Source organism: Haliotis rubra, unplaced genomic scaffold (genome assembly GCF_003918875.1).
Source record: "Haliotis rubra isolate DU_JTF1 unplaced genomic scaffold, ASM391887v1 Scf1118, whole genome shotgun sequence".
NCBI lineage: Eukaryota > Metazoa > Mollusca > Gastropoda > Lepetellida > Haliotidae > Haliotis > Haliotis rubra.
Window position 1 is genome coordinate 69393 of NW_025765024.1, and position 23678 is coordinate 93070.

The 23678-nt window shown below is 48.4% G+C and overlaps 1 protein-coding gene across 1 annotated transcript in view; it reads left to right on the top strand.

Annotated features, from left to right (window-relative positions):
* LOC124289283 (patatin-like phospholipase domain-containing protein 7) overlaps positions 1-23678 on the top strand; it is an 88606-nt gene that overhangs the window by 9950 nt on the left and 54978 nt on the right. Inside the window, 4 exon segments of the mRNA XM_046725897.1 lie at positions 420-508; positions 1285-1431; positions 2144-2303; positions 8972-9052. Coding sequence (XP_046581853.1) covers positions 420-508; positions 1285-1431; positions 2144-2303; positions 8972-9052 — 477 coding nt within the window.

Below are 23678 nucleotides of genomic sequence, written 5' to 3' on the forward strand. Positions count from 1 at the left end.
TATCATGCTGCTGTTAGTAAAGACAAAATATACACAAAATACATACATGGCCATTGTCTTTGTTAGGATCTTGTCAATGACACTTACATTCTAACATAACCGATATTGATCTCTTTCTTATAAAGTCCATTTTGACATGAATAGTTCGCACTAGACCAGTATACTCTGGCAATGGGTGATTGTAGACAAACATAAACATGTTACGTGACAAGTCAAACTTCTTGGACAATGAGGAAATACTGGCAATGCATGTCAAAAACTTGCTGTAAAGGTAAATGCCAAACATCGCTCAAAGTTGAGCTTGTCATCAAGCTATCAGTTAATATGAAGATTTAGGGGGCTCCAGATTCAATTGCTGTAGAAGGACCGCCATTCTTTAAATTTGAAGTCTTCTAAGTAATGAATCATCATATTCCCAGGTTCGAAGTTTCACGAAGAGCACAATAGCTGTGAGTCGTCATGGTCGAAAGAAGATGAGCCAGAAGGACATGGTGAACAGACTGCGCAGGTAGGGGGTGTCGCGATTAGCCATGCTACTTAGAAGAGTGATACTGTATTAGCTAAAAGTGTGACTTATATTGCCAGATTGGGATTAGACATTTCTAAATTCTGTTATTGCACTTGATAACAGCACCGATGTAGACGCAGAGATTTTGATTCATGTGCATCACTAATTTGATGACGAGGCATTTGGCTACCTTAGGAGCGTCATAGGAAAATATGAACTGTGAAACAATCCCAATTTGGAACAAAATAACAATTGTTCCCAATGTTCGAGTCAATGGCTGTTGTGTTTATTCTTGGATAAATCCTTGTATGTGTGTTTTTAATTTCAGATTTTTGTTGGGATATTGTTTTCAGATACATGGCTTACTAACCTTGTCAGTAACCATCAGTTGTAATTCATGTATGGAGCATGTTGATACCCGTGAAGATCCGGGTTAGAATTACAATGACGACCGGTAATTCCGTGCACCTAAGCACATCAATCGCAACACGGCAACTAACGTCTCTTTTTTTTTGTGGTTTACGTGACTAAACATGCTGGTATGCATCATATTTACCTAGAAATATAAGTTTTATTGAAGACTATGAGATTCTAACGTTGCATTATGCCATACGGTTGACTATAAGAGGTGACTAACAGGATCAGGTGGTCAGGCTCGCCGACTTGGTTGACACATGTCATCATATTGCAGTTGTGTAGATTGATGATCATGCTTTTGATAATTGGATTTGATAACTGGGATGAGTAATTGACTGTCATGAATATTCCCATTTCAGATTTTTAGAGAGAAGGAAAGATTCAAGTCTACCACAGCTACGCTTAAAGGAACCGCCGAAATCATTCTTTGAAGCAGATACACCAGATGTTCAGGAGATAGACAACAGACTGCCGTCAGAAGTCCTCTATATGCTGAGAAGCATCAGGTACGAAATACTCTTTGAATTCTAAGGGATTTGGATGGATGTTACGATACCAAGTCACTAGACGCAAGCTGTGCAAAATATTTTTGTCAGCTACCCTGTGCCTTTTTAGCATAGAATGGGTGGTGTCCATCTTTCCACCTGTCACTTGATGGGATTGTGTTGACTGGTAAGTCATCATATCCAACATGCACGGATCAATGCTTATGTTGTCAATCACTTCATTATGTGGTGCAGACGTGATTGTTTACAGACAGCTGTTACATAGCTGGATTATTGTCCAATATGGCATTAAAGGACAAAGAAACAAGAACCAACAGCACAAAGACTGTTCAGTATTTCTTGACCAAACTTTCTTGACTTCTGAGTTTGTTTTGGTTGCAATAGGAAATTGTACTTAGGTTAGAGGGTGGATAGTGTTTGTTTTTTAAGTATTATCTAAGACTGGTCCATATTTCTTGAACAAACTTTGAAAATGTCAAGTCTTCAAATGCCACCGTTTGTTTTAGGAACATTTCTTAGGTTTCCATGACTTGGAGTCAGTATACTGTATGTCATTAAAGCATCTGGATAACCTGTGGTGTGATGTCTGAGTGGGCTAGCACTATAGAAACCAACATTTCTCATCAACTATTTTGATCTTTGTGTATCTATATTCAATGACACTCTTGCTATGAAATCCTGACAGGCAGAGAGATGCTGTGTAATGTTTCAGAGTATTTGGTCACCTGGAAAAGCCCTTCTTCTTGGAGCTGTGCCGACACATGGAACCCCTCAATATCAAGACAGGCAATTACTTGTTCAAGATTGGAGATCAGGATGATAGTATATATGTGGTGCAGAGTGGCCAGATCGAAGTGTTTGTCACTGAGAAGGTATGTACAAGACTTAGTACCTCATCTGTTAACTCCCTGCCCAATCTGTGGTCATTCAGGCAGGAAACAGCCAAAGTCATATTGAATAGTTTTGCTTGGTTAACAAATCAATTGGCACAGAATCACATGCATTCTTTTTCAGAAGAAGTCCTCCTTGGGGTACATATAAGCATTAAAATGTCCATTTTAAATCCTACGACAGTTGTAACTATATTTTTAATAAAATATTTACAAAACAAAAAACTCGTTTTGTCTTGTGAGACCACCCCTACAGGGCCCCACCGGACCAACACAGCCAAGAGCAGGTAACTCTCGCCGTCTACCTCGTACCTCACTTTTCATGCTGTCGTTCTGTTGAATAGACGTGCGTGGTGTTCGTTTCGAGTTTGCTCTCCTACCGATACGATGAGTGTAAAAGAGTCTCAATCTGTATGTATGGTTCCTTTCTCTACGCACGGGCGTTCGATGGACGTCATATGTGGATATTTTCATTCATCTTTAGTTGTAACTTTGCCGTGGGTTCTCTGTTTTCCAGCCATGTGGCAGGCAAAATGGCCGGACCCAGCGATCGCGTGGTTTCCTTGCTATATGTTATTGGTAGCTTGTAGTAGGGAGTTCATATATTATGTTTGCATATTATAAGGTAGGCTTGCCTAAATTCTCTTTCTTTTCAGCGAATTTGTGGTAAGTCGTTGTTGAGTAATTTTGATAGTGTTCGTTTCGTATCACTCAACTTTACTCTATCACTAGTACACGCAGGGGTGGCTAGCCTTTTTTCTGCTTTGCATTGTATGTTTAGTATTTAAATGGCTGTAGCTTGTAGCATTTATATATCGCCCGTCGCGGATTATTCTTGCTATTACTTGTGTTTATGTGTTTGCTACTTCACAGTTCCTGCTAGTAACACTGGCGTGGTTCTGTTTGTTGCAGTTTAAGCCCTGTGCGTTTGTGCCATGCACACTACCGCCACAGGATGGTTATAAAGTGCCTCCGTGTTTAGCCGAGGACGCTCCACGACGATCAAGGATGCTCATAATAAACGCCCTTAAGGCCAATATTCCTGTTACATTATGTTGTATTATGATACATATTTCATACGTTTACACACAATGTGGCTCAGAGGCCGAGGTTGTGGTTTTTGTCTGGGTTTCTGCGCCTCACGCGCATTCTTTCCGACACGCAGATTTTATGTTTTTCACTAATCTGCTTCAGGCGGGGGATAATATTTGATAAAAGGTTTCTAAGGAAATCCCTTTATCGTTTCCCCCGCAAACAATGTTGCTGACTTAAATATGACTTCACTATTGCAGCAACATATTCTTCAACATAATGTCAATTCGATGATTGATAGCGCGATGTCCGGCTCCGTAAGAGCTTCGGCTCGCATAAAGTGTTGATCTCGAAGGTAAGTTCACCAGGTGTCGTCTGTGGTGAAATTCCGCCCGCATTGACACGGTGCTGTCTGGGTTCCGCAAGGAGCTCAGCACGCTTCTGTCGCCGGGGTGGATCGGACGCATCTGGGGGTTTGGCGCCCGAGCTCTGGCTCGGAGAACGCCAGCCTCCCAGGCAGCTTGATCCTGGCTTCGCTCAGGTGATGGTGTGCCTTTGGCACCTTGTGGCGACCTAAGCGGGCTCAGGTTCGATCCGCTAGCCTGGCGCCCGGCGATGCAGGTTTTGCCCTGTCTTCGCCTGGTGCCCTGACTGGCGGTCGCCCAGGGCAGACCAGCTCGGGGACACCTCGGCACCTTCAATGGCGACCTAGCTTCGGGCTCAGGTTCGATCACGGGCCTGGCGCCGGCGATGCAGGTTTCGCCCTGCAGGTTTTGCCCTGCAGGTTTTGCCCTGGTGCCCTGACTGGCGGCTTCAGGCGCCGACCAGCAGCTCGGGGACACCTCGGCGCCACTTGGTCAGTCGGGTTGCCCGGAAACCTGTATATCGGCAGGTTCCCTCGGCGCCCGGTCTGGGTTCCACTGAGCTGCCGATCACCTCGGCACTCCCTAGGTCTACCTGTGTCCACCAGGGGCAACCTGCATTGCCAGGCTACTCCCTTGTGTCTCGGGACTGCAGATCGGACTAGCACCGACCTGGGCTTCGCCCCGCATGCGAGCAGATCCCCGGCGCTGTTAGCTCAGGTCTCGGCCTGATGTCTATCGATGCCCTGGCCAAGAGGCCGTTGAGTGTGACGAGCTGCCCGATCACCTCGGCGCCAAAGGTCTACCCGGTGTACACCAGGGAGCCCTGCATTGTCAGGCCACTCCCATGTGTTGGGGATCGGGGTTCGAACTCGAACCGCCGACCGAAAGCACTTACATACATGTGTATGTATGGGTATTTATATAGCGTTATAGGCTATGTTTGACTATACGCTCAGTGCGCTTTTGAGAGTACTTGGGGAAACCTGATTTATCAGGCTACTCCCTCGCACCGGGATCGGGGTTCGGCTCTAGAACAGCTGAGCTTAACCGGCTCTCGCGGATTCTCTGAACCCGTGGGTAGCCGACCCAGGCTTCGGCACTGGTAGGCGCAGATTCCCGACTCGGTAGTTCAGGTCTCGCGCCGGTAGTTCAGGTCTCGCCTGATGTCTATCGGCGTATTGACCTAGATGCCATCGAGTGTGCCGGTGTGACTGTCACCTCGCCGCTCCGAGGTCTGTCTGAGTGCTTGTGAAACCTTGATTGTCAGGCTTCTCACATGTGCCTCGGAATCGGGGTTCAGGCTCGTACAGTGGACAAGTCGATTTGAGCTTCGGCTCATTTCGCTACTTTGAACTTACCACTAAGTAGGTTCGTCCCTGAGGGCAAGTGCGAGATAGAATCGCGGCTGTGTTGCCTCAGGTGTTGTCCATGTCGACTACCCGGCACGGCATCCGGGACAAGGCCTCACACTCTCCCTTAAGTCTGCCGTTCTTTCCCCTTCACAGCTCAACGCTGTATGCTCCACTCGGCGCATCTCTCAGCGCTGATGAGGGAGCTGGTGGAAAGGGGAGAGAGCGCCGGTGGAATTTTTTTTCTTCGTCGGCGACTCTGGGCGGCATCTGACGGGGGCAACTCTCATCTGGCTAGGGACTGCATTGTAGCTGTGCCAGTCAAATGATGAGGGCGGTTATGGGCATATACGCCCGGGACAGTTTCGAGGAATACGGAAGTCTGTTGAGCTTCGTTACTTCCTCAGGTGCCCAGGCATCGACAAGCGTTAAGTTGCCGACTGCTGGGGTTACTTATATTCTGCCGCGAACACGGGCGGAGCGACACACTCCTGTGTCGGCTTCCCGAGACGCGGCGATAATACTCCGTGCCCAGATCCAGTCTTTGCTGGGCTAGGCAACCAGTGTGGTGGTTTCAATGGTCAGGAATATGTGGGGTTTGACTCCACTTATTTCATAGTTGCCATTACGAACGGAATGTTCAGACCCATTCTCATCTGAGAGCTGAACAAGTTTATAAAGGTACTGTCCTTCAAGATGGAGACACCGCGCTCGGTGATCTCATCTGCCGAGACAGGGGATTGGCGCACGTCAATCGACCTCGAGGTCGCGTACCTCCTTGTTCCATTGCACCCTGATTTCAAGGTTTACCTTCGGTTTCTTGTTTGACGGGACGTGCTACCAGTTTCGTGTACTCTCCTTAGGCTACATTACGGTGCCAAGGGTGTTCACCAAATTGAGGTTTATTACAGCTCAGATAGCCAGATCGCAGTGCCGGTGTTGTCACCAGTACATAGGCAACCTCACGCAGTCAGATGGACAGACGTCAGGCGTCTCTCTGAGGGTCCCCACCCCTGGAGACACCGCCGCTCTCAGTCCAGCCAGATACATCCCTACCGGGTTAGGGCGATGTTCTGGGTGACCTGCAGCCTCTTGAGACGAAGTCACAACCTGCACATCAATGTGCTGGAATTGACAGCAGTCAGGTTGGTGTTCGATCCCGCACGCCGGGATTTGAATTACCTCTTCGGCCAGACATTCTCACTCTGCACGGGGCGCCACACCCGAATCCTCGGATTCACTTGGTGGCTTGGCCTCTGTCGGGTATAACACACGGAATTCCTGCAACCGTTGCAGACACAATTCTGCCTGGGATTCGACACCTCGCTCAGTGTGTTGATAGGTGGGGCGGCTGGCTGGTGTGCAGATAGGGGATTTCATAATCCCTATTCTGCGGACTTAGTTCGGATATTGGAGTTACTATAACCTCGCTTTGGTTGAGAGCCTTATGACCTCCACCATTGCCGGGTACTCCATGGCTATTTCCACGTTTCACACCTCGATTCGATGGTGCTCTGCCTAGGCAGCATCCTCGTACATCGCGTCGTAGCTGGCATGAACAGGGTTCGACTGCCTCGTCGGTGACCAGCCCACCTTAAAATTGCCACTTATTCACAATTGGCTGTCTGGCCCTAATTTTTTCAAGTATATCGTCTCTCTCACTTCACTTGTTGACGTGGAAGACGACTTTAATTGTTGTGGTGAACTCTGGTAGAAGGGTCGGGTACATCAATGTGATTCCCACTGACCTGACACTGACAGTATTTTATACTGATCATGTCCGTATTCGACTTCGGATACCTACCACTCTCAGTGCGCGATATTGCTTTCCCACGTGACTGCTCATATCGCACTTCCACTTACCCAGCCTTCGCACGGGGACCAATCTTCGATTGCTCACCCATGCCTGTCATGAAGGAGCGAACAAAAGGGATCCGTCACGGGTACCCATGTGTGCTGTTTGGTGGCGGGAAGACTGGGGAGTCTGCTAGCAAAGCGCACTTTATCTCGTTGGCTTGTTTCCGTAATTGTATGGTTACAATGATACGGTTTACCTCCCCGAGGGGTTGAAGGCAGACTGGGTAGGGCAGATGCCGCTTTGTTGACAATACACAGCGGCACTGCTCAATGAAGAGATCGGTTCTGTAGCTCTTTGGAGCCAGCAGAACGCTTCATTCGCCATTACTAACTTGACACGCATTCTAAGGATGGCGTGCTCGGTTCGGTCTCTTCGGTTCTCTCCAGTGGAAGTGACCTGCCACCCTGACCAAGTTAGTAACTGGTCATTGGTATCAGTTCTGTGTTCAATGTCGATATATTTCATATCACTACATCATTATTAGCCTTACCATCCTTTCGGGTTGGGTCGGGTTTGGGTGTACATACGTCCCTTACGTCCCTTCAAGAGGCGAGGTCCGTTTTGAGCGCTTTAACCAGTCATATGCTATTAACTCCGCGTCTTGCGGCGATTGGGTGCGCGAACCCCCACGGGGGCACTGTTTGGTATGCCTCTCTTCGGTACGCATGTCCGTTGACCAGGTTAGTGTAATGGTGAGCCAACATATGTTGACTCACGCTTTTAAGCTGTTCAGGGGATTTTTGTGCGGCTTACAGTTTTCCCTCTTCGAGCCTTCGTATTTGGGAGTCTGTGTTAATCAGCTTTGTGGGATGGTGGCCTACACTTACCCTCCTCCGCCGAGAGTGTTTGGTGGGGTGTTTTTCACTTCATTACAATGCATGGCGTTTGTACTCGTTCGATTTCCTCAGAAAGTTTTAGCGAGGGCTAATAATTTCTCTGGGTTTTATCGAGGTCGGCAAGCCCTCTTCAAACAGGGGCTGCATTAGAACGATGGTTGCAGTACTTATTAGCTTCGACTCATGGGTTATTGGCTTTGTAAGCGTTTAAATTTTTTCGCTTTCCCTACCCTTATACCTCTAAGCCCACGATTGTCTGGCTGGGGCTATATTAGGGTTGGGAGTTGTTCGACATGTCCCCATACATTCCTTCCATTGTAATGGTTGGGGGGGTTTTATGTCATTGATATTGAGCCAATTGACATTGGGCTCTCTAGTTCCCGCCCGTCTGATTGACATCAGCGGTCAGGTGGCCAAGTGTTTTCTATTTCGTATCGGTTGTAGATTTCACTCCACCACGGGTTTAGTTGTTGCCAGACAGAATGCCACTCCCGTCTCAAATATCTTTGGGAGTCTGTCATATGCTTATATGTACCCCAAGGAGGACTTCTTCTGAAAAGAATTATACAAACCTGTAGAGGTTATGAATTCTTTGAAGAAAGTCCTCCAACAAGTCTAATGGCCCCGCCTCCCCTCATTCTGTCTGACACGTTCAGCATGAAAAGTGAGGTACGAGGTAGACGGCGAGAGTTACCTGCTCTTGGCTGTGTTGGTCCGGTGGGGCCCTGTAGGGGTGGTCTCACAAGACAAAACGAGTTTTTTGTTTTGTAAATATTTTATTAAAAATATAGTTACAACTGTCGTAGGATTTAAAATGGACATTTTAATGCTTATATGTACCCCAAGGAGGACTTTCTTCAAAGAATTCATAACCTCTACAGGTTTGTATAAATTTACTATAAACATCTTGAGAGAGCTGGCATCACCATACACTCTTTTTCAATATAAATATGAAATATTGTTCAGTGAGGCTTTAAAGGGGCGGTGGGGTAGTCTAATGGTTAAAGCGTTGGCTCGTCACGCCGAAGACCCGGGTTCGAATCCCCACATGGGTACAATGTGTGAAGCCCATTTCTGGTGTCCCCTGCCGTGATGTTGCTGGAATATTTGCTAAAAGCGGCGAAAAACCAAAATCAGTCAGTCAGTGAGGCTTAAAACCCGAGTCACCCACTCACGTCTCATCTGATCATGCCGCTTCTTTTTTCTTCAGGATGGGAGCCAGCACCTGGTGAAGATGGTGACAACTGGGGACAGCATCCACAGTCTGCTCAGTATGCTGGACTTCCTCACGGTCAGTCCCACACTCAGCTAGCCTGTCATAATTCATGGGAAGGGGAATATCAAGTGTGGAAACTAAGCAGTAAATGATCACTTGTCTAGAGACAACCTATCAGAGAGGGTGTCCTAAAGTGTAATTCAAATCAGAACACGTCTATAAACAATACACTGTTGCCAGTTGGGTTGGTCATCCTTTTGATGTTCACACTTTTTCAATGCTCAGGCTAGTTCACGAATAGAATAGAATAGAATAGAAGATGGAACTTTACTATAGGTCAGCAAAATTTTATGGTTGTCCTTAAACCTCACGAATCAAGTTGTGCCGCTCTGGCATCAATTTTAACAATTTTTCCTTATCCTGACTCATGCTTATTGCTTGTCTTCTTCTTCTTGCGAACATAGTGGAACAAGTGTATCTCCCAATTGAAGTTCCCTTCAATTAAAAAATCACTAATTAGTACTCACCACGAGTTACCTCCCTTCCACAAGCGCGGGAACGAGGGCGCCACCTGAACCCATGTGCCTCACTCTCTCCTCCTTCGCCCAGTGAGCTGGACGTGAGAGCGTCTGTGTCTCCCAACACACTATATCCTTTATTTATATTTAGTTTAGTACCTCTTATATTCAGTTATGGAGGTGTAACTAGTATCCTTATTCAACTTGAATTGATTATTAGTCGTGTTTCTGCTGTTTTATTCACGGTTCGCCGTGTTTGTTCAGCAGTTTACGTTCATGAGAATCTGCACAGGTTGTAAACTCACGTTATTCGCTACCGATCCACATTTAAAATGCCCTAGTTGCATTACTCCATGTTCTATTGTTTCTCGTTGTAAATTATGTATTAATTTACCAATTGCTGCTGATAAATATTTATGTTCCGTTTTGAGACGGAAGGCAGATAAATCTCGCAAACAATCTTCAGTCATGGCTAATAGATCGGAAGCTATTATACCCTGTCAACTGTTGACTGACGACCCGCCACCGGCTGGTGGCATGCCGGAGTTTCCCTCGGGGGATAAGCGTGGGGCGCAGTCCGCTATGTCCAAGAAGCGACCTGCGTCTCAAGACATTCCGTCTTCTCAGTCTAAGACTAGGAAAGCGTCCACATCATCTCAACGTACGCTTCGAACCCCCAGGTCCACAGCTTCGTCAAAAGGGAAATCTACGAAAACTATAAATAATTTTCCTCCGATATTCTACCTGTCTCAGAATTATGTTTATATGATGATGACATTCCGATTATCATTCCAGATGTACGTCATAAGAAACGTCCAGTATCTGCTACCGTCACTACAGCGCGGAAAACACGCAACCAGAGATGCCTACGCTGACGCCTGAGTTTACGATTGAGGGTCCCGTCACTTTCACAGAGAGGCCACCCTCAACGCCAGCGCAGACCATCCCAGACGACCTGGTTAACCAAATCATGAGACTGATGGAGGACCGTTACGGTTTACAGAGGCCCCAGAGCCACGGGCCCCAGAGCCCAACCCTTAATAAGTCATACAGGGCCCCAGAGCCCGCCTTGGCTTCGCGTAGGGCCCCAGAGCCCACAAACGCGCCTCCGCGAAGGGCAACCCAGCCCGTAGCGATCACTTCGCAAAGGAAGTCCCAGGCCGCCTCCGCGAAGGAGCTAGAGCCTATCCAGTTGCGAGGGACATCGCGGAGAAGGAGCGCTTCGCCGAGCCCACACCCTGTAGAACACAGAGGTTGTTCGCGAAGCAAGCGCTCATATGTCGATTCGGACACTGACTCGATACATTCGCGAAGGTCGCGAAGGCTAAGTGGCTCCATATCTACCTCGCCCAGAAGATTTAGAAGAGCTTCGCGAAGTCCCCAGCATTCGCCGAGGATGTCTCCTCCAAGGTCTCCTTACACTAGCCACTCGTCAGTACGTTCACCACAGTCCTCTCATAGATCTTCCCACAGATCTAGGACTCCGACATGTGACCCTACATCAGAGGAAGAAGGTATCATTTTCTCAGATGCTGAGATCAGATACTGGATGGTGAATGAGTTACAACTTGCTTCCCCATCGAAGAACGAGAATTCAACTCAGACTTACCTGATGAAGGATGATGATGTAGACAATATCACCTTACCTCCTATTGATCCGATTGCAGCGGTACCAGCTAATTTGGATACAGCCTGTTCCAAATCTTCAAAAGTCCAATCTACTCATTTCCCGGTCTTCAATGCCAAGAAATTTGCTGGACACAATATGGACCCCTTTTTCAAGTCCCAGGATATTGATGACAACTTTAATTTAATCAGCGATGCCAAGTCCAGAAGTTACAAAGTAGACGATCGCAAATTCGCTCAACTAGATACCATCGCCAGGAGGATGTTCTTTGGATTGAATAGATCTAGAACGATTAATGAAACTCTCATCACCAAGTTCAAGAATTCTACAGAGGAGGAAGATAGAATGATCTACTCAGCTCTACTCATGCAGAAAAGAGACCACCAATTTCTTACAGAGCACCTATCAGCGCTTACTGAAACTACTACCATGGCTCGTCGGCTAGGCTTACTAGCCTCCTGCTCTTGGGATAAGCAATTTACAGAATCTCTATACCATTTCGGTCCCATGGTCCTCGCTCAACAGTTGACAGTTCCATGGAGAAGATAAGTCTATCTTACAGAATTTATACTTATCTGATAACAGTACTAATAGCTACATGCTATCTATATATTTTGCTTCAGTTTAATTTATTATCTTAAGCTCAGTACTATGGTTTTTATATCATACTATATATAAGCTTACAACTCCTAGGAGTTTTGCTACTATATATATATGTTCAGCTTAAGTTTCATCAATCCTTAAGCTCAGTCATATGGTCATATGCTTAAATGTATTAGCTAACAAACTCTAAGGAGTTGGTTACTATTATACAGCTTAAGTTATAATTATATCTTAAGCACAGTACTATACTATTATAGCTTAAATATATGCATATCTTAAGCTTAATACTTTGGTTAATTTATAAAAGTATCCACTATAAACTCACAGAAGTTTATATTATCACATTAATAGCTTCAGCTTACATTAATGTTGTATATACTTTTATCATATTCTATAAATTGTAATAACCTTTATATGGCAGCTGATAAGTTAAACAGCAGGAATTCATCAGTTCAGTGCCTTTATGAAGTTCCCATAGGGTTATTACAATCATCACAGTTCAAATCACTAATTATTAAAATCCAAAGTATATATATTCCCACCTCCTTTTCCGTCGGATTCTACAAGCAATAAGCATGAGTCAGGATAAGGAAAAATATGAAATTTTTAGAGTAAAATTAATATTTTATACTTATCCTGACTCATGAGGTAAGCCCTCCCGTCCTCCCCACTTAACCCTTTGGATTTCTTCGGAAAAATAAAGTGTCGGGCTCGAAACAAAAGGAGAGAGTGAGGCACATGGGTTCAGGCCTTCGTTCCCGCGCTTGTGGAAGGGAGGTAACTCATGGTGAGTACTAATTAGTGATTTTTTAATTGAAGGGAACTTCAATTGGGAGATACACGTGTTCCACTATGTTCGCAAGAAGAAGAAGACAAGCAATAAGCATGAGTCAGGATAAGTATAAAATATTAATTTTACTCTAAAAATTTCATTTTTGTAAAGTAATTTCAATAGTCGATTTGATTGTATGAATCTAAAGGTGGATAATTAGCATAGATTAAGGATGTACCCAAATTTTTCCTTATCCTGACTCATGCTAATTATGCTTGTCTCCTCCCTCTTGCGAATGATAGTGGAACACTTGAAATCCCTTGAAGTTCCCTTCTAAAAAAGCGGACGTAAAATCACTCACCCACGAGTAGCGTCCCTTTCCTCCCTTTTGGTGCCCAAATGGTCACATGATCGGCCATATTTGTCACTCTCTTTCTTCGCCCTTGAGGACGGTTGTGAGAGCACCTGGGTCCTCATACGGCACATATCCTTTTATATTTTCAGACCTTAAAGCAAAATTATTGCTGTATACGGTTTTTAGGATTATATTCTACATTACGGTTTGAAATTTAATCTAAATTTTCTGTTGTTTGACATGTGTTTTCTTCATGTTTACATTTGTTGAAAACTTGTATTCGTTGTAGGTAGCGAGTGTCTACGGCTGACCCTCATTTATTATGTCCTAATTGCACTGTTTCATGTTCTTTCAGCTCTCGCTGTAAGTTTTGTGTAAATTTAACTTTGGTTGAATTTACTAATTACCTTTTTTGCATCCATAGACGTGCTAAGGACTGGGTACGAAGGTATTCACAAGTCATGTCTATATCGAGTGATTGCGCTGATAACTGTGTGTTAACCACTGCTGCAGATATTCATAATTCCAGTGAATTGCTGAACGTTTCTTGGGAGCCGGTCGATGTACCAGGGGTGAACGCCAGAGACCATAAGAGATCATCGTCTACTGAGCTGACCCCATCGCAGATAAAGAAGGTTAAATCATCATCTTCGCAGAAGAAAGGGCTACTACCATGAAGACATCAGTGAAGTCTAAGATCAGCTGTACACAGAAGACGAGGTTGTGCTCAGCCGAGATTGTTCCTCTGGAAGAAGCAGATGTTTATGATGATCCACCCATCCTCATACCTGAAGTCACCATCGTCAGTAAGACGAAGGCTGCTTCTACAGCTACATCGGCATTGTTATCAGAGCAGACATTGACAGAAGACCTTCTATCAACGTAGACATCAGGTACCAGAGATAGCAGCAGCGTCAACTCTTCACAAGTGCAGCGAGCCTTAGATGACGTCTCTTCAGTATCAGATGCATCATCCCTGCAGCAGTCTCTTCAGACACCGTAGAACTGAAGTTCTGAAGTTCCCGGGACTGTTCATGCAACAGTTTACAGACCAGATGATGGAACGTCGCTTCGCTCAGGAGAAGGCTGCTATGAAGACCTCTACAACAACTACTAGCCTGCATGAAGGCTCTACAGTCTCCCAACCACATCCGGATGAAGAGGGAAACCTGCGCGAAGGCTCACGGACACGACGATCTTCCCCATCTGAAGTGAGGAGTCTGGAGTCCACTACCAACGTAGACGCTCCAGAGATTGTTGCTAAGAAGTCTCCACGCAGGAAGGAATCGAGGCGTTCTGTCGAACCCTACAGACGTCACAGATATGAGTCTTTATCTCCATCGGACTCTGACGCCAATCAAGAGCCTGCACAAAGGCACTCCTACAGAGGGGAAGCTATGTCCAGGAACCCATCTTTGCGAGGGCCTAGAGAATTATCTCAAAACTCCTGGAAGGATTCAAGATCGCATGGGGATCGATTGCCTGTGGGAAGCTCATCTTACAGATCATCTTATACAGACTCATTTGTCGTGCATCAATAGAGTGAGAGATGTCTAAATCAGAGGATGAAGGTGAAGGCATATTCTGCGATACAGAAGTTAACTCCTGGATCGCCAATGGCTTGGACTTATCATCACCTTCATGAAGGTTCCAGAGGTTGATGATTACTACAAGATTATCACCGACTCCCGTCATAGAACTTACAAGATTGAGGATAAGAAGATAGCGCAGCTGGATACAACCACCAGACGTATTTTCTTCGGATGAGCCAGATTGAGGGCTATCAACGAAACACTCATCTCGAAGTTCAAGAATTCCTCTCCCAAAGAAGACCGGATGATATACTCCACTCTACTAATGCAGAAGAGGGACCATCAGTTTATGTCGTAGCACCTAGCATCCACCACAGTGGGCTTGTCCTGAAAAGACAAGGGTTATTGTCAGCACGCACATGGAGTGAACGCTTCACCAAGTCCTTATACAGAGCCCATGGTCAGTATCTTACATCTTCGGCAAAGGAATTGAAGAAGTCGCCAGAGAAGTCTCTCACGACTCAAGGGAGGTTATGATGATTAGATCCATCGACACCTTGGCTAACGTGGTTCGTCAGACGTCCCAACGCTACTCCAATAAATCTAAGCTTGTTGGAGTCCAGAGATCAGAGAAAAGAAGTATTCCAGCATGAAAGGAGGAAGAGGCTCCTTTTGTCGCCCAACCGGACCTCCTAGAGGTAACCCCGAGCACCTAGGGGTGCAAGAGGAATCAAGCGCTGAAGGCCAGGTTTGGAACGACTGGAGTCTTCCACCCCCAGCTGTTCCTGTACAACCTCCGCTAACCCTCAGCCCGATGGTCTTCGACTACGTCTGCAACGGTACTGGGAGAAGTGGGGAATACTACAGGATGACTGCGTATCCCAGATACTGCACAGAGGGTACAAGATACAGTTGGAAGTCACTCCGCCACTCACAAGCAACCCGATGGCCTTCAAGACCAGATATGCAGCCGACCAGATAGAGAAACTTTCCCAAACCTGCAGAGGTTTTCAATTCTTTGAAGAGAGTCGTCCTTGGGGTACATATTATGCATTTTCCGGCTGTAAAATGTCCTGTGACAGTTGTATCAATGTTTTTTGAATAAAAAGATTGTACAATAAATAAACTCTTTTATTTATTATACGGACCCTACCTCACGGAGTTACCTCCCTTAGAGCATGCGCACCAACTGGGTAGGCTCCTAGACCCATTATCATCATTCCTTCTGCTGAATTCTCATCAGTGAACAGAATTAGGGAGGTGGGTGGGCCCTACCCAAGGGCGACTCTCTTCAAAAGAATTGAAAACCTCTGCAGGTTTGGGAAATTCTTTTCAGAGAATAGTCCTTGGGGTACATATTATCATAAACACAGACTCCCAAAGACGAGGAGGCCGGAGGAGGAATTCTGTCCAAGCACACACAAAATATAGCGATGCAGTATCATGGAAAAAAATTGAACAGGTAGCCATAACACTCACCTGTCACTCGACCCAGTTTAGCTTCAGCGAGAGGCATTATGGGAGGGAACTGACAGGGAGGATTTGTGCTCAAAGGCGACCTCTAGCATAATGAGACATTGCGTAGTGCGAATGTCAGTGAAATCCGACCCACTAAGTGGCTAGCCATTGAAGAGCACCGTGGGGAAAACAAAATACCACTCACTAGCGATGTCGTAACTCCTTAGAGAATCGAAAGGGGTACAGGTTCTCTGAGTGCTTCGTGGCAGACATGTCAATAATGGAATCATTGTACAGTAAGCGTCAACACAAACCAATAAACCAAGACTCACTTGGTCAGGGGTGGCAGGACACTGTCCACTGGAAAACGATACGACCAAAGCTCGCCGCGATTAGCGTGAATGTGTATCGAGCTGATAATGGCGTATAAAAGTGCTTGGCGGCTCAAATAGCGGCAGAGCAGATCTCTTCAATGGGGAGTGCGGCTGCAAAAGCTTTGGATCGCGGCTACTGCCCTGACGAGTGAGCCTTCAACCCCTCAGGGGAGGCTTGCCCTTAGCCTGATAAAGCGGCACAAATACCGCGAAACAAGCCAGCGAGACAAAGTTTGCTTGCTGCGGCTGGCAGACCAGCCTTCCGCCACCGTAACAACAGAACAGCTGGGTACCCACGGATCCCCTGCGTTCGTTTGATATAGACTTTGGCGTCTTCACGGACATCCAGCGGGTGAGTGCTCGTAGGAGTGGTCCCCGATGTGGAAGGCTGGGTAAAGAGTAGGAAGTTCGATAGGAGCTGTCACATGGAAGCGTGATCGACCTTGATTCGGTAAGTATCTGGGAAGCGAATGCTGACGATCCGTGTGAAACACAGTCAGCGCCCGAATTGGGGCGACATAGCATGTATATCGCCGACTCTTCGACCAGATGTTACCGCCACCAGAAACACAGCTTTCCAGGTCAACAACTGAATGGAAATAGCCGATAGGTGTGAGAAAGTGGGACGGACAGCCAATGTCGAACACGATCGACAAATCCCAAGGTGGACTGGTTAAGCCTGAGAGCAGGTCGAATCCGTTCGGCGCCAGCTAAGCTGTATGAGAGGGTGCTGCCCCAGAAGAGCACCATCGACAGGGTGTGAAAAGTGGAAATAGCGATTGGGTAGCCCACGAATGGTCGAAAGCAGCCAGGCCTTCTTCCAAGCGAGCTTGCAAAACTCCAATACCGGACTAAATCCGCAGAAAGGGATCTGCAATGCCCTATCTGAACACCAGCGCGCATGGCGGGACCACCTATCCTCATACTGGCGTTTGTCGAATCCGCCTCGAAGCCAGAATTGTGTCTGCAACTGCTGCAGGAATTCAGCGTGCCTCGAGGTTAGACCTGACAGAGGCCAAGCCACCCACTGAATCCGTGGATTTGGGTGGGAAGCTCCGTTCTGAGTGAGAATGTCGGTCGCCAAGGTAATGAACAGGAGGCTGAGCCAGAAACCTGAGAATTACCGGAAACCAGCTCTGTGATGACCAGCGGTGCCAGTAGCACAAGTAGCCGGAGCTGGCTGGGTGGACAGCTGTGAAAGGACCACGGGAATGAGTGGTAGCGGGCGGGAGCAGCCAGAGCACTTTGCCCGTCCAATCCAGCAGGAAGGCGTCGACAGCCAGCAGCCTCTGGTCGGTATCCGAGAGCAGAACCGCAGCGGGTGTCTGATCGTCCGCCCGGCGCAAACAGATCCACCTCGAGCGACCCGTTACAACTGGGAGATTACTGTGAATATCTGCCTGTCGAGCATCCCACTCGTGCGGGGCCAGGATCCGGCGAGAAGGCGCATCTGCTGCGCCGTTCTCCAGCCCGGGGAGATAAACAGGGAGTACCTGACAATGTCGTACTGGTGGCTCCAGAGGAGAAAGTCCCACGCTTCCGGAGGCGCTGGGGACACCGTGCCTCCCTGCTTCAGGATATACCGACATGGCCGTCTGGTTGTCTAACTGAAGGCGGACTACCTGGCCCGCGGACATGCTCTCTGAAGCCTTTCGAATACCAACCGCACAGCTCTCAGCTCCAAACGTTGATGTGAAGGTGAGCTTCGCCCCGGACCAGAGTCCGGAAGCCGACGAGACTGCAAACGCCCCAGCCCGTGAGGGGCGCATCTGTCTGAACTGTGAGAGCTGGCGTCCGGGATTTCAAGGGAACCCCTGGTGAGATTCCGACATTTGTCCACCACTGAAGGTGAGGTGTCAACCACTTTCGGGGACTGTGAGACTGCGCTCCAGATCCTCCGTGTGAGTCCACAGCCGAGCCAAAGCTTGCTGTATGGGGCGCATCTCTCAGCAGCGCCCGCCACACTCAGAGATCGTCGCCGCCATATGGCCCAGTAGGCGGAGCCAAGTCCGTGCTGGTGCCTGGGGCTGGGAGAGAATGAAGATACCATCTCCCGAACTCTGGTGACCGGTCGAGGCGACAAAAGGAAACGAGATCCTTGTTCGTTTGGAATCGCTCCAAGAAAAACCAAGTCCTGGGTGGGTACCAGGTCGGATTTTTGAGGTTGATGATCCACCCCAGTCGCAGTTAGAATGTCTATCACTGTGTGAGTAGCATCTTGACTTCGCTGGCTGTGTTAGTGCTCCGAGCAACCAGTCGTCTAGGTAAGGGTAACAACGCCTTCCTTGCGCGGCGAGCTAGGGTAGCTGGGACTAACATGAGCTTGGTGAACACCCTTGGGGCAGTCGTCGATATGCCGGAAGGAGCACCCTGAATTGGTAATACATCCCGTCGTAAAGAGAACCGGAGGTACTTCGTTGAGCGAGGGATGTACGGGTAGGCTAGATGACGAATCGCATCCTTTAGGTCGATTGGCGTGAGCCAATCAGCGGGCTGAATAGATGAGATCACCGCGCGCAGTGTCTCCATCTTGAAGGATGGTACCCGGAGCATGCGATTCAACCCCTTGAGGTTGAGAATCGGACGGAACCCGCCGTCTTTCTTCGGACGACGAGAATGCGTGGAGTAAAATCCGCCTGTTCCTCTCCCGGTGGAATGCATTTCGATTGCGGACTTGTCCAGCAGAGCCTGAACTTCGTCGCGGCAATATGTCCGCCCTGGCTTGGCATGGCGGCACCGAGTGCGTCGTATGCCGGTGAAGTCGGGCGGACCTCGCTTCCACAGTGGGAGATGGCCTATGCTGACCGTGGCCAGCACCCAAGGTTGTTGGTAGCCTTCTCCCATTCCGGCAGAAGGAATAGAGAAGCTGACGCCTCCCCACTGGGATATGGGGTGAGCGTCGTGCGGACCCTAATGGCGAGCTGACTGGGTGTGACACGCGGCTTGAGCGGCAGCCTGTTGGGTTAACGGGAGGTCGGGCGAGACCTCCGCCAAAGAGCTAAGGAGCGCTGGTCGAGGACTGCTCCTTCTCCTACCCTTGGCGGACCTACTCCTCCGCCTACCCCTACCATCGGCGAAGCCGGCCGGCAGACTCGGTGTAGGCTGCACCTCGGCGGAGAAGGTGGCACGGCCTTGCCGGGAGACACCAGCTGGTGCTCCAACAAGGCCTTAGAATCATTCGAAGGAGGTAGCTGCAGCGGCAGCCTCCCCGTGATGACCTGCTGTGCCGGGAAAGAGTGGTCGCTCCCAGGCGGAAAGGGAGAGCCAGCAAGGTCTGCTGTGTTGCTGCCGAAGTACCTAGAGCGTCGACAGCCACAGCCTGGCGCGATCCCCATGACTGCGCACATCACCGTCCGGCGCAGCAGACCGCAAAGAGTCGCCGCCGAGGTGAGCCTGAACTTCCGACAGCTGTACGGAGTAGCTTTTCGACATCGCGGCGACACGTCGCCAGCATGCCCCTCCGCCTCCAGGCCGACTCTGTATCGAGGAGAGGTAGGCCTCATGGACCACCATCCGCACCTGCTGTATGGCGTTCCGGTGAACCTCGTAGGTCCGGTCGATGCAGCGCCGCAGGAAGCGCCGAGGGCAAAAGGTGGAGTGAGCGCGCCTTGCCGAGCAGCCGGCTGCTCGGAGGAAGTTCGTTCCCCCAGGGCGGAAGTGAAAACACACTTCGTCAACGATCGGTCACGACGAACAGGGGAATCCTCCCCCAAGCTGGTAGCGCCGCCGCGAGTTCAGGTAAAGTCAAACCTGACTTCGGTACCAGACAAGAGGATCGACCACGTCCCGACCAACGATGGCAGAATCGCGGAGCTGCGGCTCGTCTGTGTGAGGTTGCCTAGGGCAAACCTCACCAGGCAAGCGGAACTCAGTCGAGAGTCACGCAACCAGCAGGCACCGCGGCCTGGGGTAGGCCCTCGGCAATTCTCTGCCGGACCTCCCGCAAAGGCGAAGCAAAGCGGAAGCTGCCGTCATGCTCCTCGACCTCCCCCGAGCTCCATTGCCGGCGGCCCGAGGCCGAAAGTCGAGGCTGGGTCTCCCTCCGCCAGAAGAGGACCCTAACCCGACCCGGTGGACTGCCTAGCGCTGGGCACCACAGGAAGGAGGAACGAACCGACTGCTTCCATCGGCAGCCAGCCGGCGTCGCGTGGACTCCCGGTCCCGCGGAAGACGCTGGAGGCAGGCCAGGCAGAACTGGTGCCTCCGCTCTTGTAGAGGCCCGGGTGTGCGCCAGGAGGACCGGAGCCCTACCAGGAAATACTAACGGCCCAAGCGCCCAAGCTCCGAGAGGGGACTGGGGCACCTCCCTCTCTCTCGGAGCAGCCGAGGCGTCCGGATTCGAAGCCAGAGGCAACGGATCGACAGAGCGCCTCAAGGCTGAAGGATCAAGCCGAGGCGGCGATCCACCCGGACTCTCCCGCCCCGTCGAGGGTGGGCGAGGAACTCCCTGGCGGAGACCTCCAACCGACTCGAGCGAAGGACTTCATTGAGTCCATCTGCTTGCTGCTGAAACATCGACTCCATTAGAGACATGTCAAAACCACTGGAAGTGGTAGGAGAGGGGAAGGGCCGCGGGATTTTTTCCTTTTGGACGCCACGTTTAGATTTTGGCGGGAACCTTCCGTCAGGTCCCTCCGCCACGCATCTCAGCGGTAAAACAGGGTGTCGGCAGCCCGCCTCTTCTGTGTCCGGGGAAAAGGCCGAACAAGTGTGAACATGTATCAGCCACATGGCCCGTCTTCTCCAGACAGGCCACGCATTGGGAGTGACTGTCAGCCCGAGAATACTTCCCCACAGACCGAACAACAGGTAAAAAGCTCGAAACAAACACGTAAACATGCTAGTTAACTTGTGGCCAGCAGCAGAAAACACGTAGAAAACATTGAAAAATACGTGAAGGTTACCCACCGGAAGAAGTAATAGTTGGTTTTAAAGCGCCAATAATTACGACCACGCCGCACGCTAAACTTCCCGCCATGGCAGAGCAAACTTCGTGAAACCACGGAAAGTTTCGCGTATTTTGATAGTAACTTATACAAAGTCACAATTATGAAACAACCACTGTAAGGCTTTACTGTTATTGTTTTAGACAAATAAAACCAAACATACAGGTGGTGTCTCAGACATCTTAAAATACACAGCGCCGTCTCGCTCATGAAAGGTAATCACAACGAACGTCTGTTCAGGGCCGTGACAGCAGAAGGAATGATGATACGGGTCTAGGAGCCTACCCAGTTGGTGCGCATGCGCTAAGGGAGGTAACTCCGTGAGGTAGGGTCCGTATAATAAATAAAAGAGTTTATTTATTGTACAATCTTTTTATTCAAAAAACATTGATACAACTGTCACAGGACATTTTACAGCCGGAAAATGCATAATATGTACCCCAAGGACGATCTCTCTGAAAAAGAATGGAAGATGCTATCAAGACCCCACTCGACAAAGAGGCAGTAGAAGAGATAGATCAAGATCTCATCACGCCCGGGTTTTACTCCCCAAGTTTCCTGGTACCGAAGAAGAATTCCTAGGAGAAATTTCGGCTCATCTACAACATGAGGAAGTTCAACCGAGAGTATTTACGCAGACCAGCAAAATTCAAGGTGATACATCTTCCTCAGCTCCGACATCTCGTTCGTTCAGCAGACTACCTCGCCAGCATAGATCTGCAAGATGTGTACCTCCACATCCCGATACATCCAGACTCAAGGTAATACCTACGATTCCTTTTCAACGGATATCACTTCCAGTGGAATGTTCTACCATTTGGAATATCGACGGCCCCCTGGTTGTTTACTCGAGTGAAGAAGCCATCATCACATATCTACATTGTCGAGGTCTACACAGTGCTTTCTACCTGGACGACAGGATTCAAGCTCATCACGATCCCAGTCAATTCAGTCAACTAGACTTCACCATCAGGCTGCTCACTCAACTAGGATGGCTAGTAAATCTCTTCAAGTCGGAACTGGAGCCGAAACAAGATCTGCAATTTCTAGGAATTCGACTCATCACACCAATGAATCGCATAGTCATTCCAGAGGATCGTTGGGTCAAGATACAACAGATGATATTTCAAGCATTGCTCTCTCCGTTGACACTACATGCTTGGCAAAGCATGATTGGTCTACTCACCTCAGCTCAAGACATGACTCGCAGAGGGAGATTACAGTTGCGCCCACTACAAGTATTTATGAACGCCCACCTAGACAGTCTAGATCCGTTGATACTACTGGACAGCCTGAAACCATAACTCCTATGGTGGACTCGAAGTCAAACGTTTGCGGAGGAACCTTTTTTGTCAGAGCCGGTTTGCAACACTCATTTCTTCGTGGATGGCTCCCTAAAAGGATGGGGTGCGCACTTCAACAACGAAGTGGCAGCAGGAAAGTGGTCGAGTCAGGATGAGAAGTCACACATCAATCTGTTGGAGATGAAAGCAGTAATCAACGCTTTACAACATTGGCCCAGCATACTAAAGAACACATGACTCAGGGGACACACGGACAACTCCACAGTGGCGTTTTACATCAACAAAGATGGGTCAACAAGATCAACAAGTACGATGACAAGTGGCAGAGATTTGAACAATATGCAAAGAGGAAAGGCTTTACAGCGGTGAAAGCAACACATCCTCAAGTGGCAGAATACTTATGTCATCTACGACAGACGAGACACTTGAAATGTTCAACACTCTCAACTTACTTAGCTGCCCTCAGTACAATTATCACCATGCACACATCTAAGACAGACTAGCATCAGTGATAGACCATGTGTGTGAGTGTGTGAGTTTAGTTTACGCCGCACTTAGCAATATTCCAGCTATATGGCGTGATAGACCCTGTAACTTAAATAGGACATACTTGTTCATGAAGAGGGGATCTCCACTTGATGCGTGCATCAAGAGATGGAGTTGCAATTGATAACTAATGGAATATTAGTAGATCTAAAATCCACAAGAAAAATGACAAAATGTCGAAGAAATCAGACAAGTTGTGGTCCCCCAGACTCATCAGAGAGAAGTTGAAAGAACAGAATCTTCAACAGTGCCGTCATAAGTTCCCATGGGGGGTGGGGGGGGTGGGGGTAATACAGGAAGTAAATCTACAACCAGTGAAACCAGAATGTGGCCTGACCCACCACTGTTTCCGAGGGATTCTGCAAGCATAATTAGCATGATTCAGGATAATGAAAAATATGTAATTTTCTGACTAAAATTGATATTTTATACTTACCCTGACTCATGAGGTTAGCCCTCTCAACATCCCCACTTACCGCACTCTGGAATTCCCTGTAAGTCTGGGTGTCGGGCTTACATACGGAGAGAGTGACAAATATGGCCGATCATGTGACCATTTGGGCTCCAAAAGGGAGGAAAGGGACGCTACTCTTGGGTGAGCGATTTTACGTCCGCTCTTTTAGAAGGGAACTTCAAGGGATTTCAAGTGTTCCACTATCATTCGCA